This window comes from Xyrauchen texanus, chromosome 36 (genome assembly GCF_025860055.1).
Source record: "Xyrauchen texanus isolate HMW12.3.18 chromosome 36, RBS_HiC_50CHRs, whole genome shotgun sequence".
Classification (NCBI taxonomy): Eukaryota; Metazoa; Chordata; class Actinopteri; order Cypriniformes; family Catostomidae; genus Xyrauchen; species Xyrauchen texanus.
The window spans coordinates 8,350,487-8,365,864 of NC_068311.1; the positions used below are offsets into that span (position 1 = coordinate 8,350,487).

General features: G+C 39.6%; 1 protein-coding gene across 13 annotated transcripts in view; it reads left to right on the forward strand.

The window, feature by feature from the left end:
* LOC127630035 (MDS1 and EVI1 complex locus protein EVI1-A-like) overlaps positions 1–15,378 on the forward strand; it is a 207,362-nt gene that overhangs the window by 159,724 nt on the left and 32,260 nt on the right. For all 13 annotated transcript variants that reach the window (XM_052107411.1, XM_052107414.1, XM_052107418.1 and 10 more), the window contains exon 3: positions 15,101–15,217. In XM_052107411.1, the coding sequence (XP_051963371.1) occupies positions 15,101–15,217 (117 nt within the window). The remainder of the gene's footprint in view (positions 1–15,100; positions 15,218–15,378) is intronic.

Consider the following 15,378-nt stretch of genomic DNA (forward strand, 5'->3'; position numbering starts at 1 on the left):
CATGGACATGAATGAAAGAAAGAAAAGGTTAAACTAGTTTTTTACCAAAATGTTGAGTTCAGCAAGCAGCAACACAACATCTACTTTACAAATGAGACAAATAAACAGAAACAACAAAAAGAATAAAATTCTATAGAATAGAAGACCAAGAGAAAGAAAAACAGCAAATGAGACAGAATAAGTGTCAGAATACTTGAGGGAGAACCAAGGAAAAAGGGGGACTTGAGAAAGTTAAAAGACAAAGAAGATGGAGAGAAGGAAAGAGAGGGACTGTCGAAAGTGAGACGATAGTGCCCCCGCCAAACGAACAGATATTTAGTGTGAGCTCATCTATTGAGCCGACGCGCTGTGTACACACTCTCTGCATCTTTATAATGAATAACTTTTAGTCTTTCATAAATAGTCAGAGGGAAATAATTACTCAGAGATAGAGGGGTGAATAAAGAGATGGAAATAGGGAGAGGGGAGTTCAGCGGTCTTGGTATATGACCATCTGATTTACGTTTTGACAGATTAGGCTTTTGGGGTGAAAGGAAGCTTAACACCAGGAAATTTATGGATATTTCTGAGATATTTTTAGAGGCATGTACATTTTGGCTGGTGGTAGGCGCTGTACTATTGGCATTTCTTACAAGTTTATTTTGTTCTAATAACCATCTGAAGACTATAGAAGCGAAATCTTGACATTTGGGTAACAATGAGTAGCCTTGTGATTTAATTTTTGTTCCATGGGGCCTGGGTAGCTCAGCGAGTAAAGATACTGACTACCACCCCTTGAGGCGCAAGTTTGAATCCAGGGCATGCTGAGTGACTCCAGCCAGGTCTCCTATGCAACCAAATTGGTCCAATTGCTAGGGAGGGTAGAGTCACATGGGGTAACCTCCTCGTGGTTGCTATAATGTTTTGTTCTCACTCTTGGTGGGGCGCGTGGTGAGTTGTGCGAGGATGTCACGGAGAAACGCGCTCAACAAGCCACGTGATGAGAAGCGGCTTGACAGTCTCAGACACAGAGGCAACTGAGATTCGTCCTCCGCCACCTGGATTGAGGTGAGTCACTACGCCACCACGAGGACTTAGAGTGCATTGGGAATTGGGCATTCCAAATTGGAGTGAAAAAAAAAGAATTGTTCAATTTCTTTTTTTAAAAGTAATGTTTTTCATGGCATTTGATTCTATTTATAATTCTTAAACATCTTAATTTTTTACATTTGTTAAATATATAGAACTTATTTAACATAAACTCATGAAAACTTGGAATAATTCGTAAGAGACGGCGAGATATCGTAGTACTTGGCTCGTTTCAAAAGGTTCAACTTTTATTCTTATAGAGACCAACCAATCAACAAACAGAATTGCAAATCAATACAAAACAGGCATCAAAGTTTAGCTTGCCACCTATCCAAAACGTTATTTTAAGAAAATGTCAGTGAACAAATTTGGTTACTCATTCCATATTTATTTATTTAATACAAATGACTGATACGCTCACAGAGCACTTTAATAGGAAGACTATGGTCCTAATAAAGTGCCGATGTGGTCTTCTGCTATTGTAGCCCATCCACATCAAGGTTTGATGTGTTGTGCATTCTGTGATGCTGTTCTGCTCACTACAGTTGTACAGAGCGGTTATCTGAGTTACCAGTGCCTTTCTGTCAGCTAGAAGCAGTCTGGCCATTCTCCATTGACCTCTCTCATCAACAAGGCACTTCCATCTGCAGAACTGTCGCGCATGTTAGGATTCAGACGAGGGCAGACGAGGAGTGAGGATCTAAATGCAGCTCTTTATTAAATAAATAAGAAAACACAGAATAAATCAAAACATAGGGAACAAACAAAACATCCACAAGGGTATAACAAAAATGTAAACACTAGAAACATCCACGGAGGGCACGGGCAGGAACACAATCAAGGACAACCATAACATTCAACGACTGACAACGAATGAACAAACAACAGGGCTTAAATACACAGGGATGGTGAGTAAATTAAACACAGGTGGAAACAATGACACTGGCAGTGATGAGGGCAGGGGATTTTGGGAAGTGTAGTTTGGGACATGTGACAGGGGAGAAACATAGAGCAGACAACGGGGAATCGTGACAGCGCATTGGACGTTTTTTTTATTTTGGCACCATTCTGAGTAAACTCTAGGGACTGTTGTGAGTGAAAATCCCAGGAGATCAGCAGTTACAGTAGTACTCAAACTACCTGTCTGGCACCAAAAATCATGATACTGTCGAAATCACTGAGATCAAATTTTTTTCCCATTCTGATGGTTAATGTGAATATTAACTGAAACTCCTGACCCATATCTGCATGATTTTATACACTGCACTTCTGCCACATGTACAGGTGTTCCTAATAAATTTTTCAGTGAGTGTATATGTCAGTAACCTGTAATACGCTTTTCTCGTCTTATTTTCCTATTCAAATCCTGTTTAGGTTTAGTGTTTGGGTAAGGGGTTAGACTTTATGATTAATTTTAGGTTTGGGTGATAATAACATAATTTGTTGGTTCGTTCATTTTTTTCTATGGGAGTAAAATGTTTAAGTTTTTCTACAAGCCAACTTGTACGATTCTTACAATTTCACAATCTTGTACTATTATTACGATTTGTCATGAGACCGGGTTGGACCTATTATTTCGTCTTAAAGAACTGGAATCATTGAGTGAAATTGGAATTGCAAATAGAATTGTTAAATTCCTTATAATTCCCATCCCTAGTGATGAGAATACAGTAACCATGATTGGTTGTGTAAGCTCAAAAACATGGCCAGCAGGGTACCTTAAATGTATACAAGTGCACCGTTTTAGAAGTGGAATCTTTAAGGATGGCTGAGTGTGTAAGTGTGTGTTAATGAGAAGAGAATGTGCGTGTAATCAGTAGCTGTTTCCTGTCTCTCCATCTGCTGGGCCCCTCTCTCTTCTGCTTTTGTTTCAAACTCTGTCTACTGACAACTTTTGGAAAACTACTGTTTGTGCCAGTGTGTTTGTATGTGGGTTTGAATGTGCCAGTGTCTGCATTGATAAGCTGATTGATATTTCATGGGCATACAGATGTTCTTCATCCCAAGGGATCTTGTGCATGAGTGAAGGAGAGTGAGAGAGCAATGTAGTGAGAAAGAGAGAGAAATGTATCAATGTTAGTTTATGTAGGGAGAGTGTGTTTATATAGAGTTCTGAGATGCTCGTTGAAACACAGATGAATCAGAAAAGCTTCTTGCATAAGGATATCATCTTGGTGAGGACTAGATGACTAACGCTGGAAGGCTTTATCCATTTCATTCATCCACTAAGAAAGAGGGATGGAGAGAAAGAGAAGAGGAAAGGCATTCTGAGTAATGCAGAGAATGAGATGAAAGATGGATGAAGAGTTATGCCAAGAGAAAATATGGAGGGCAAAAGGAAGAGTGAAATATTGGGGCGATGGAGAGATGCAGAGTGAAATAAAAAGAGGGAGAGAGGGATAGAGAGATGATCTAGCCATATTCCAGGAGTGTTCTATCAGCCCAAACTCACAATAAGCATCAATCCACCTATACCTGTATGTCTGTGTGTTCTTGCCTCTCACCATTGTCTCTCTCTCTCACACATACACACAAATGATTGATCACTGAATCAGTCTCTCCAACATTCAGCCATAAAAGCTATAACTGGCCCTCATAAAAGCAGATTTATCAGGCCAAGCCTGCACGGTTCCACAGGCCACCCAAAAGTGTGTGACACCTCCATGATTGGGCTGGAATTGAATAAACCTGCACTATTGACGCCCATGTCTGACAAGTTAATCAACTCCTAGTACACAAACACACACACAAAAGCTCTAAGTCACGAGAACAGGGTTTGATCCTTCAAATATTTAAAAGAATATTCTTGGTTCAATACAGTTAAACATAAATTGACAGCATTTTTGTCATTACCACAATTTGTTTTTTAAAGTTTTTTAAGTCCTTTTTCCAAATAATGCAGAAGTGTGGGTTACCATGAGAAACTTACAATGGAAGAGAATGGGGCCAATATACACTGATCATCCACAACATTTATTTTATTTTAATTCTTTTCTCAATTTTTTCGCCCCCTGACCCCTCCCAATTTGGCATGCCCAATTCCCAGTGTGCCTTTAAGTCCTCATGGTCATGATTCTGCAGAGGACAAATCCCAGCTGTCTCAGTGTCTGAGACATCAACCCATGCTTCTTATCACGTGGCTTGTTAAGTGCGTTGCCATGGAGACAAATTGCGTGTGGAGGCTTCACGCCATCCACCGCGGCATCCACGCTAAACTCACCATGCACCCCACCGAGAACGAACTACATCATAGCGACCACAAGGACGTTACCCCATGTGACTCTACCCTCCCTAGCAACTAGGCCAATTTGGTTGCTTAGGAGACCTGGCTGGAGTCACTCAGCACACCCTGGGATTTGAACTAGTGAACTCCAGGGGTGGTAGCCAGCAGCATCTTTACCACTGAGCTACCCAGGTCCCCAATCAGCCACAACAATAAATCCACTGACAGGTGAAGTGGATAACATTGATTATTTTGTTACAATGGCACCTGTCAAGGGGTTGTATATATTAGGCAGCAAGTGAACAGTAAGTTCTTGAATTTCATGTGTTGATAGCGGGAAAGATTTTGAGGAACATGACAAAGAGTTCAAGGTGTTGAGTTGGCCTCCAAATTCCACAGATCTCAATCCAATTGAGCATCTATGGGATGGATCAACTGGACCAACAAGTTCGATCCATGGAGGCCCCACCTCACAACTTACAGGACTTAAAGGATCTGTTGCTAACTTCTTGGTGCCAGATACCACAGGACACCTTCAGAGGTCTTGTGGAGTCCATGCCTTGATGGGTCAGAGCTGTTTTGGTGGCATGAGGGGGCCTACAAGATTTTAGGTAGTTGGTTTTAATGTTGCAGATGATCGGTGTATACAGTAATTGTTAAAATACTCACTGTTTCAAAAGTGTAGCCACAAGATGTTAACAAAACGTGTATTAACAAGATTTTAGTGTGAAAACATTTATTTCTATCTGTAAACGTTAAAATACAAAAGGTTAGTCACAAAAACAATGATTTAAACAGCTTTAAAGCTCAATGAATACACAAGTTTTAACAGAATAATTAATGTAAGTGCTTTTATAAAAATATAAGCTTCACATTTCTTCCTTTTAAACCCTCCAAAAATTGGCCCCATTCAGTTCCATTGTAAAAGGCTCACTGTAACCTCGATTTTTGCTTTTTTAAAGAAAGGTAAGGACAATTACATTTGGTATTTTTTTTTTTTTTTTTGGTAATCAACATTATAATTTGTTTGGCTGCAGTGCACAAAGTTGCAGCACTTCGTTATCTTCCTCCAAGCGCTTTAAGCTGGGTTAAATATAAACCATCTCTAACTAAGTCCCCTTTGAAGCTACTGAAAACCAGTGAAGCTCTAAATAGGAGTAACTAAATCTCACTGCTACAAGTTAATTAGGCCAAGTTGTCTTTTTATCCCCTTTGAAATGTTGCATTCAGTTAGTTCTGCTTGCAGTTAAACTTTGGGTGTCCATTTCCTTTAAATGTTCCTTAGATAAACTCTCAAACATAGCCTTTGGAAAAGTCCTCAATAAAAGTTGCCCATGCGAAAAAGCCTATAGGATTCCAATCAGAAAAAGATCACAGGCTTGGAAAGGAAATTGGTGGATGTCTTTTTTCTATGGCCTACAATAAGCATCACTGCCAAGTGAAGGGAAATCAAAGAACATAACATTACAATAATAGGCTATGATTTACATGATCTATGCATTATCTTTATTCCTGTTTGGCTTTTTGAAATACTGAAATTCCATTTCAAGTTTGACCAACGACAGAATAATTTAAACAGATTATATTGTATTTGAAAATATTTTCACACTTATGATTTGTTCCCTGGTTTGACTTGTCTTGCAATTAAAAAGGTGTGAACACATTATGGTGGCAGTCCAAAATGGGTCTATGCACGAGCTGGCGTGTACAGCCTGCACGCCTGCTAGCCATCAAGCCTTGTGTGTTTCACACATAAGTAACACGTGTGTGCCTCTGAAACACCTGCATCTGGTGTTTGGAGATCGTGTGTGTGTGTGTGTGTGGGGGGTGTCAGCCTTTTAACTGCTTTTTTCTCCTCTAATGGCATCAGTGCCTCTTACGTGCGTGATTATTAAAACATAGACCTGACTGTATTAATGGGCAGCATTTCTCCACAGACATTTCATTTCCCGCCCGGTTTAAGACACTGAGCAACAGGGCTTGGCCTGTGGACGTAATGAGCCTTCTTTGTGGTATCTAATTTCCCATTACGATGAAGGGGTGTGTGTGTCTAAGTGTGTGTGTATTTCTTCCCTCTGCCGGCAAGCACACCAGATATCTCAGGTGATATCTCTCAAATATTAAATATTAGCCATTAAATTGGACATGGCGTATGGGAAAGCTTGCTGTTACCTCTCAAGTCTCAAGTACACACATCAAAAGCCCTCAGACAGCTCAGTAAATGTAATGAATGCTCAACAACCCCACCTCAGATCTTAGGTGGTATGCTCTATTGCGTTCAACCAACATTAAAACGGTTGTTTAAAGATGATATCAGCAAGCTTTTAAGAAGCAATTTGCTTTTCCTACAGAGTCTTAACAACATGCTCTAATTACCCCCACAAGCCCTAAACTGAGGAGACGTGTGTGTTACTGTGGTAAAAGAAAGTCTGCGACAGACTGTTTAAGTTTCCAGCGTGTCCCGTTGCATTTTAGGCACACTCCTCCTCTCCATATCTCCCACCTCATCTAATTTATGTTTTAAAAACGTTACCTCTGACACCGCTGCGGACTTTATCACACCCTGTGGCCGGCATACAGTGCGGGCTGTGTTTATGTGGAAGTATCTGTGATTACCGCAGCCCTGTATCGTCCTCCTGGCCATCATAAACCCCCCCTTTCCCGCCCCAAAGGTGGCACATTCCAAAGGCCAGCTGTGTGCCGCGTGGTGCCTGAGTGCACACTTCAGGAGAGAGACTTCTCAACCCCGAAATCAGCAGTGTGAATACAAGTCCAGCACTTCCCACCTATGTTTTTTAAAAAACACATCCCCCTGTGGCCCCTAAGTCTCACAGTTTGAATAGCGCATTGTACTGCAGACTACTGGTTCTGTTTTAGCCGCGGCTGTGTTATTGCGCCCGAGTCACGTCTTGTCATTCCTGCTGTCAAAGCAATTAACTTCATGTTAGCCAGGAAACACAATCTATCTGTTTCACACCCGATGGTCTAGAACAACGTGTATTTACACTTGCACGAATGCATTGCACATCCAAAACATAAACCATGTTTGTAATAACTGATCTTATCTTTCAAACTGTGTTCATCTAGTGATAGTCATGAATTAAAGATTAAACAATCTGATGCATAAGTAGTGCATATCAGGGGCAGTTCTAGGACTTTAAGTTTAGGGGAGCTCAGCCCCTAGTGAGACTATGAGATGGGAACATTTCTTGTACTGCGCATTATTGCATAGATAGGGTTTTGTTTTTTTTAACATCTAGCCAGCTACCCAGCTAATATTCATTCAGAATATTGACTTTTTCTCTAATACGCTTTAAAAAAATATCCAATACCATTTGAAGAATATAGACAAAACATATAGAAATTGTCATAAATGTAATCATTTCTCTTTTTTTCATTTATTTGTTCTTTATTTGATTTCAAAAGGGTGATGGGGTGGGGGTGGCTGAGATTAAGTATAACACAGACTTATAAAATCGGAACAAAATCATACGAGATGGCGAAACCGTATGAAACACATGATTTGTAGACCAACCAATCACATACAGTATGCTTCCCTTGTTTCTAAACCCCGGTATTACCTTTCTTCTGTGGTATTTTCCAATTAAAATCATGGTACTCAACTTTATTGTTAGGTTTAGGAATGGGTTTTGGGTTAGGGGTTAAAATTAGGAAAAAACGTGCAAAAGCGTGTTTAAAACCTGATACTTCTCTTTCTTCCATTGTACTACTATGGATATGTTTAGCAGTAAAGTGTTGGACTTTATTGTTCATTTCAGGTTTACATCAAAATATGATTTGTGCACTGAGGATTTACAATGAGACAAGGGAAGCGTATATTGGTTGACGTAAAAGTCTTTTTACTTTTAAGTTTTTACTTCATACGTTTCTGTATGGCCCAACTTGTAAGATTTCTTACGATTGTTCTATCTTAGGACTTTTCATGAGATTGGGTTGGATGAAATGTAGAAATTAATAAATAGGTATATAAATGGGGAAAAAGATTAAATAAATAGGGTCTAGCTATGCCTGTGGCACATATAAATCTAAATAACTCATTTTATGTCATCTGTGATGTTTGTTTTTTGTTTCACACAAGTTGTTCTTCAAATTTAAAAAGTAGCCTAAATTATTCAGCTTATAGATGGGAGTTTTGGGAACTTGGACAGTTTTGTTTTCACTTGGCTGTTTCCAGACTTTTTGTGTGAGTGTGTGTGTCGGGATGAAACATAGGCCCCTCGTCATGCAGGCAGGCCCCGGGGCCCATAGGGGACACAACGGTTGAGACTGCACATACTAGGAGCCAAGATGATGGGGTACTAATTCACCAAAACACAGAGGACTCAGTCCTGAAACAGATGGCAAACACTCTTTCTCGGTCTCACTCTCTCTTTCTCTCTGTGACCCTGGCAAATGAAAATAATCTTAAATAATTAGGAATGAGCCTGTCTGGTCCTCGGGTGAGAGGGTAAACACAGCGCAGGCACAGCGCACTAAGCCAGGGCACCTCGGAGAAGGGGGCGGGGGGCGCACTGACCCTGTCCACATAAAGCTGTGATTTATAGCACTCAGGGTGCAGCAGCTGGATGCAGTACCTCTCTAGGAGAGCCAAATTACCGAGGTGGAGATTAACATGCGCACTACGGGCCTACTTCCAGATCTGAGGATTTTTTTTATTTACATTTTTCCACTTTCATTTCCTCTCATCTGTTTTAATGGTAATTGGTAGAGTTAGGAAAAGAGAGCTCTCAAAAACTCTCAAAAGTGTTTTATTTGGGGTTACAGATGGAGAAGAGTGGCTGTTTTGTGTACCACACATATAATAATGGACACAAGCACACATGTGAAGCGTGTGAAAGCATACAGAATTGTACTGACAGAGATGTACTTGCAACAGGTTGTACACTCAGAAATTGTAATCTTGATATTATTCAAGTGTTTATTTATTGTTGTTTTTATGCATTATTTGAATTTTCAAGGAGAAATAAAAAAATCAAAAATAGCAGCGCACCCATTTTGTTATATTAAATATTAGCATTTGAACATTTGTAAAGCTAAATCTAGCCATGTTTAAACACAATATATAGCTTTTATCATTAGTTTTCAAGCTATTAAAGACAACAAAAGATGACTAAATGGTAAGGAGTCTCAGCCCCGGGCTCTAAATTGGTTGGATGGAGCAGTTTTAAATTAGTTTTGGTTGAGCCCATTTATTGAGTGGCCCCACACTTTAAATTAATAGCTGGTTTGTGGAGAAGTCCAGCGTCTGCAGGGAGGCGCGGTGCAAGCTTAATGCAGCTTTTTGCTCCTGTCAATGGGAGGTCTATCTCGATGAATGGTTGAACTATTTCATGTGGCTTTGGCTGCAATATTTTCCTTTCTTCCCCACTCTTTCCCGTTAGGATGTGCTGGAATGCATCTCATACACCGTGTTTCCATTAGAGCGTGGCACCAGCACCGAGAGAAGACCCTGGGGAGCAGCTCCTTCCGGCGTCAGTTTCTCGCCCATCTGGGATTCCCCTCCGTAGAACTTTTACCTTAACTGCTTAATGCGTGCAGTCTAGTGCAAATCCACTGCAAATAAACAAATCCAGCCTTGCAGCGCTCAGACAACTGTGAGCTGCAGCACTGTCTACCTGCCAGTGTATTAAGACTTGAAGGGTAAAAAAAGGGCAAATTCATTGGCTGCAACTTATGCTAGAATGCAAATTCACAGAAATGTTTTTTCTACTTTATTTAGCAATACAAGATACAGATTTAAAGGAATATTTCAGGTTCAATACAAGTTAAGCTTATCAACAGTGTTTATTCATTTTGACTTACCCCTCCTTTTCTTTAAAAAATGCCAAAATCTGGGTTCCATTGAGGCACTTATAATGGAAGTGAATGGAAGCCAATCCATAATTGTTAAACTACAAGACGTAAACAAAAATGCATGTTAACGTAATTTTATTGTGATAAAATCGCTTATGGAAAGTTATATTTTACAGCTTTATTGCCATGACGAATTAATGTCAACAAACCCTAAAATTACTGTAAAAAGGATGATTTAAACAAAATTACTGCTCAAATAATACATAAGTTTTAACATAAGAATGAATGTAAGTGCTTTTATAAAATTATAAGCTTCACATTTTTGCCTTTAAACCGTCCTTTCACTTCCATTGTTAGTGCCTCACTGGAACCCAGATTTGTGCTTTTTTTTTAAGAAAAGGAGGGAGGAGTCAAATGAATTTTTGTGGTAATCAACATTTATCTCGATTGAGCCTAACTTGTATTGAACTGGTAATATTCCTTTTAAGTGTTCCAAAGCAAACAAATAAATAAAAACAAGCCTGACAGAACTTTAAAGCACCTTTAAAAAAATAAAAACAGAGCATTTTTTTTTTTTTTTTTTTTTTTTGCTTTTCAAGGCGTCCATAAACGAAAATAAAACGACAAACAGTAAAGCCCTGCTTTGAACTGTCAAAACATGCTTTTTTAATGTTGTGTTTTTTCAAATCTTTAAAGCAGTCAGCTGTAGCATGTAGTTTAAATAAACAAAAAAGTGATGTAAATTATAATGCTTTTATGTTATAAATTCATTATAGTGTCGGATCAAATTCAGTTGTATTGGATTCAATCCTGGTTAAGCGTTGAGAGCTGCATTGTAGGTCGTTCGGGCGATTTTCTATTTGAAGGCAATACAACTTAATCTTTCATGTTCCATCTAGCAATCTGACTCCTAATGTGTATGATGTTGTGTGCTGCAATTTCGCTGCCGTGAAAAGAAATGACTCTCCGTCTCGGCAGCTCCACAGCTGCGCGCTTGACTGATGCGCTTCCCTCAAGAGAGGCAACAAGAGGCGGGGATTGCTCTCAAAATAATACAGTCTCTCGACTCGAAGTAAATATCCACGAATCTAGCGAATTAAACATATGTACCCGTTCAAATCCGCCTGCAGGGTTTTTTATGCATACGGCATTAAATAACGTGTCAGTAATTCAAAACTGCAACTTCATTCTTGAGGAAAGTTGCACGTTTTCCTTCCTTTTTATAAACTCGGCTCAGTACGCCATCTATTGAGAGAGTCGTGAATTGACAATTCACAAGTTGCCCCTGTCCTGTGGCTCTCTCTCTGTCTTACCCTGTCTTACCCGACTTAGTACAGATACCACCGGCCCTTTTGTTTATCTGCTATCGCTTCCTCCTTTTGAGAAAAGTCCAGCCAAGAAGCCTCTATCACCAGCCTCCATCTGACCCCGGCGAGGCCATGCAATCACTTTCCCAGATTACTTGTATTTAATACACAATGCATCATAAACCAAATCCCTCATCCTGACAGGGAGAAAATAGAACAGCTCATAGCTTGAGCTTTCCCAATTTATGGCTAAATTAAAAAGATTTCCAACAATGGACAAGTCGAGGAATGGCAGGAAATCGATGCGCGGCAGACCGGGAACTCTTTGCGGTTCTCAAGGAGCGCGGGTGTGTGGGAATCTCTGGCGAGGGCCGCCGTATTTAATACACATGATTTTTCCTGTCCTTCCTTCGCTTTTGCCCTGGGATTTCATTAAACAATGGACATTATCTAGACCTTGAGTTCAATGTCAAAGATAGGCCAGGGAGAAGTATTCGTCTTCATCAGGCATATTAGAGTCCCGTCACTGGAATGCGCTTCTAACATGCACTGGACGCTATTATAGAGTAGTTCACTTGATTTTAAAATGTAATGCAATAACAAAATGAATACGAAAACAATCTTTGAATTTCATGTCAATGAAAACATTTACCTAGTGTCTTAAACACTTAAAATGTGCGATTTGGAGATGTTAGGCAGCACATATATTGTACAATTATTATTTATTTCCCTATCCAAAACTCACACTTTGTCAGAGTACTAAAGTACATAGTTTTATTTGAAATAAAGTATGTTTGTGTATGTTTTTGTGGAGAGCTGATAGACTGAAGATGTGACCTGTAGTCATGGGTTCGTGAATTGTGGCTTGTGGCTTGGAGCAGGTGTATTGTGCATTGGGTGGGGGTGGGGTGGGGGGTGGGGGGGTCTCTTATTTAAAAGACTCTAATTTTAGATATCCCTGTTGTGTTAAGTTAAGCTAAAAAACGGAGTTGTTCTTAAAATAATTATTCGAACAATAATGCGTATTGCAAAGGTAGTAATCTCAAGGAGTTGCACTTTCACTTGCTCTTGACTTGCACGAGTCTCACTCGTTTCTCTCGCGTTCTTCCCCCGCTAGCAAAGAAAGCAGGGAGGAGGGAAAACCCGCCACTGATTTCGTGATTGCTGGATGGCTTCATCAAAGCGGGGGAATTCGGGCAGCGTGCTTGGCTGTAGTGTATCCACGAGCAGCCCCGTCCCGACCTCGCGCTGACCTCGCCTCTCCCACCGAGCGCTTCTGTCACTTTAAAATTGACCATGGGGGAGCCTCGCGCAACTTCCGAACGGTGGACACGCGAGACAGGTCCCCCCTCCTCCTCAGCGCATCTCCCTCGCATGGGACAGCACGGGACAAGAGAGGATCCACTTTAACGGGACAGACAGCGGCTCTCACACAGAGAGAGACACTCCTACACGCTCAGATCACATGTAAATAGTCGGACGTTGTCATTCCTCTTTACTTTATACTCTTTCTTTCACAATCCGAAGAGCGACAGTGAATAAAACGAAAAGATTGTATTCGTTGCGCAGTGAACAGACCGATACCTGGGGACTTTTTACCGCATGATTAGTGGAAGAAGAGGCTGAAGTTGGACGAAGTTTTTTTTTTTTTTCTTCTTCTTCTTCTTCTTCCCGCGGGGAAATTTACCGTGTCGTCCACTTCATAAGAGCAAAGCGAGAGGAGAGAGGCGGCGAAATCCCAAAGCATTTCTCTATTTTTTATTTATTTATTTTTTATTCTGCAAGAGACACGGGATACATGCCGCAAAAACACAACAAACCGAGCGGTCGCGTATGAGCGTCATTCGCGGCTACTGTGAATTTGTGCGCGTTTTGGTGCCGTTTCATTGATTCATTCTTCCCAGCGAGATCTCCGTGGACTTCTTAAGGTAGGCGGTTTATGTCCTTATATCAACATTTCTCCCTGACACGCTGCGAATTAATGGTGAAATAAAAGACCATTCATCCTTCACCTTTGAACTTGTTTAATTGTTTTGAAACGAAGGGCTTCGGATCTTTGCTCTGAAGCCTAACCCGTAATTGCGGTGCATGTCGCTAATATCTCAAGTTATGTTATTGTTTTCCTCGTCTTTAAATTTTATACTTGCCGTTTTATGCTTAAGTCATGTTTTATAAACTTTTCTTTAATTTAGGCCTTACTTTTAGTAGTAGCGTTTGTGCAACTTTATTTTCTGATACGTTTTATTAATTTTTTTTTAATAGCTACTAAATAGTAGGCCTATCCATTGTTTTGCGAGTGAAACATATTTTGTTGAATGAAACTCGCAGATTGGTTTTTAATTGCACAACAATACACAATAAAACCTAAAAGAATTACTGTTGACAAATGTTTTATTTTTACGAGTTTAATTGGTAATAAAACCCTTTTTATTTTCTGTGACAACACAACATTGTTAACAGTAGCTACTGTACATTTACAGACAATTAAAATAAACTTTTACTACATACCCTGTATATTTTGTGACTTTTACTTTTTAATTAATTTTCCTTTTTTTTTTTTTTTTTTTTTAGAGGTCTTAATATTTTCTCCGATTTGTTTAAGTGTCTGAAGTGCAGTAAAACATGTGAAAGGATCAGTGTTGTCGGAGTGTTTGGGTAGGCGTGGGGGATGAGTTTGTGTTCGCTTGATTTACTTCACCTTTGACTAGGCCTACATAAACCCACGCACTGAATATTGGATAAAGGATTCGATTTCAATTATGATGCAAATGTTATCTTAACCCGTTATTTTTTTTTCTCTTGATTAACAATTTGTCCATTTCAGCATCACGGAAAAAGCAAAAGAGAGAAAGTTTGCGGTCTTTATGATAGTTTTGATGTCTCTGTGAAGGACAAATCTTCTTTGTTTCGTGATTTTTGGTAGAAAAGTCCAGACTGTTATATTGGGATGAATTTGATTTTTTTCAAAAAAAGCTATTCAGCTTTATTAGTTAGTAGATCTAAAATGATTTTATAAAAATAAAACTTTTTTTATGCAACTCTATAATTTAGATCATTTTAAGCATTTTATTTATTTGCATATAAATACAATGAACATTTTTAAAAATTATGACAGGGATTTTTGCTCAGCAATTAATTTACCACAAGGTTTGAAAATACTAATATATAAAAATGATTGGTATAATATTATCTAGCCATTATTTTGGTTACTCCACAAATGGGTACTCCCTCAAATTCCTTACATATACAGATATATATACAGATCACTATAATGATGTGTGACACTTACAGCATGAACAGACTTCAGTGAGCTGAGCCCCTAGATGATGTTTAAGATGTTATGTTTGTTTCACTTGTGACGTTCACTTGAAGAGCACAAAGTAAAGGTGAAGAGTCTGTGAAAGAGGGTGAGAAGTGAAGTGTGCAAGGAAGATGTTGTCAAAGCGTGTGTAAGTGTCTGGGATAGAGAAAGTGTGTGTGTGTGTGTGTGTGTGTGTGTGTAAGAGAGAGAGAGACTTGTCTGTATAACATTTTTCTAAATCTCAGTGGGTGGCATGAGATTTTATTCATTGAGCAGTAATCTGTAAAAGTTTAAGATCAAAGACTGATCTCTCTCTCTCTATCTCTCTCTCTCTCTCTCTCTCTCTCTCTCTCTCTCTCTCTCTCTCTCTCTCTCTCTCTCTCTCAGAAGGAGCAGGCAGGTTTGGATTGGCGCATATTTGATAGCAGGAGCTGGCTAAGGCACGTCCAGATCTCTCCATCCACCCACAAACACAACCTCACAGCCTGCCAGATACATGAGCAGGTATGTGGACACACACACACACTCGTTGGTGCAGCTATCATTAAGAGACTCTCCATAGACATAATGATTTTTATACTGTATGAACTATTCTATCCCCAAACCTTACCCCTAAACCTAACACTCACAAAACACTTTCTGCATTTTCAATAAAACATAGTTTA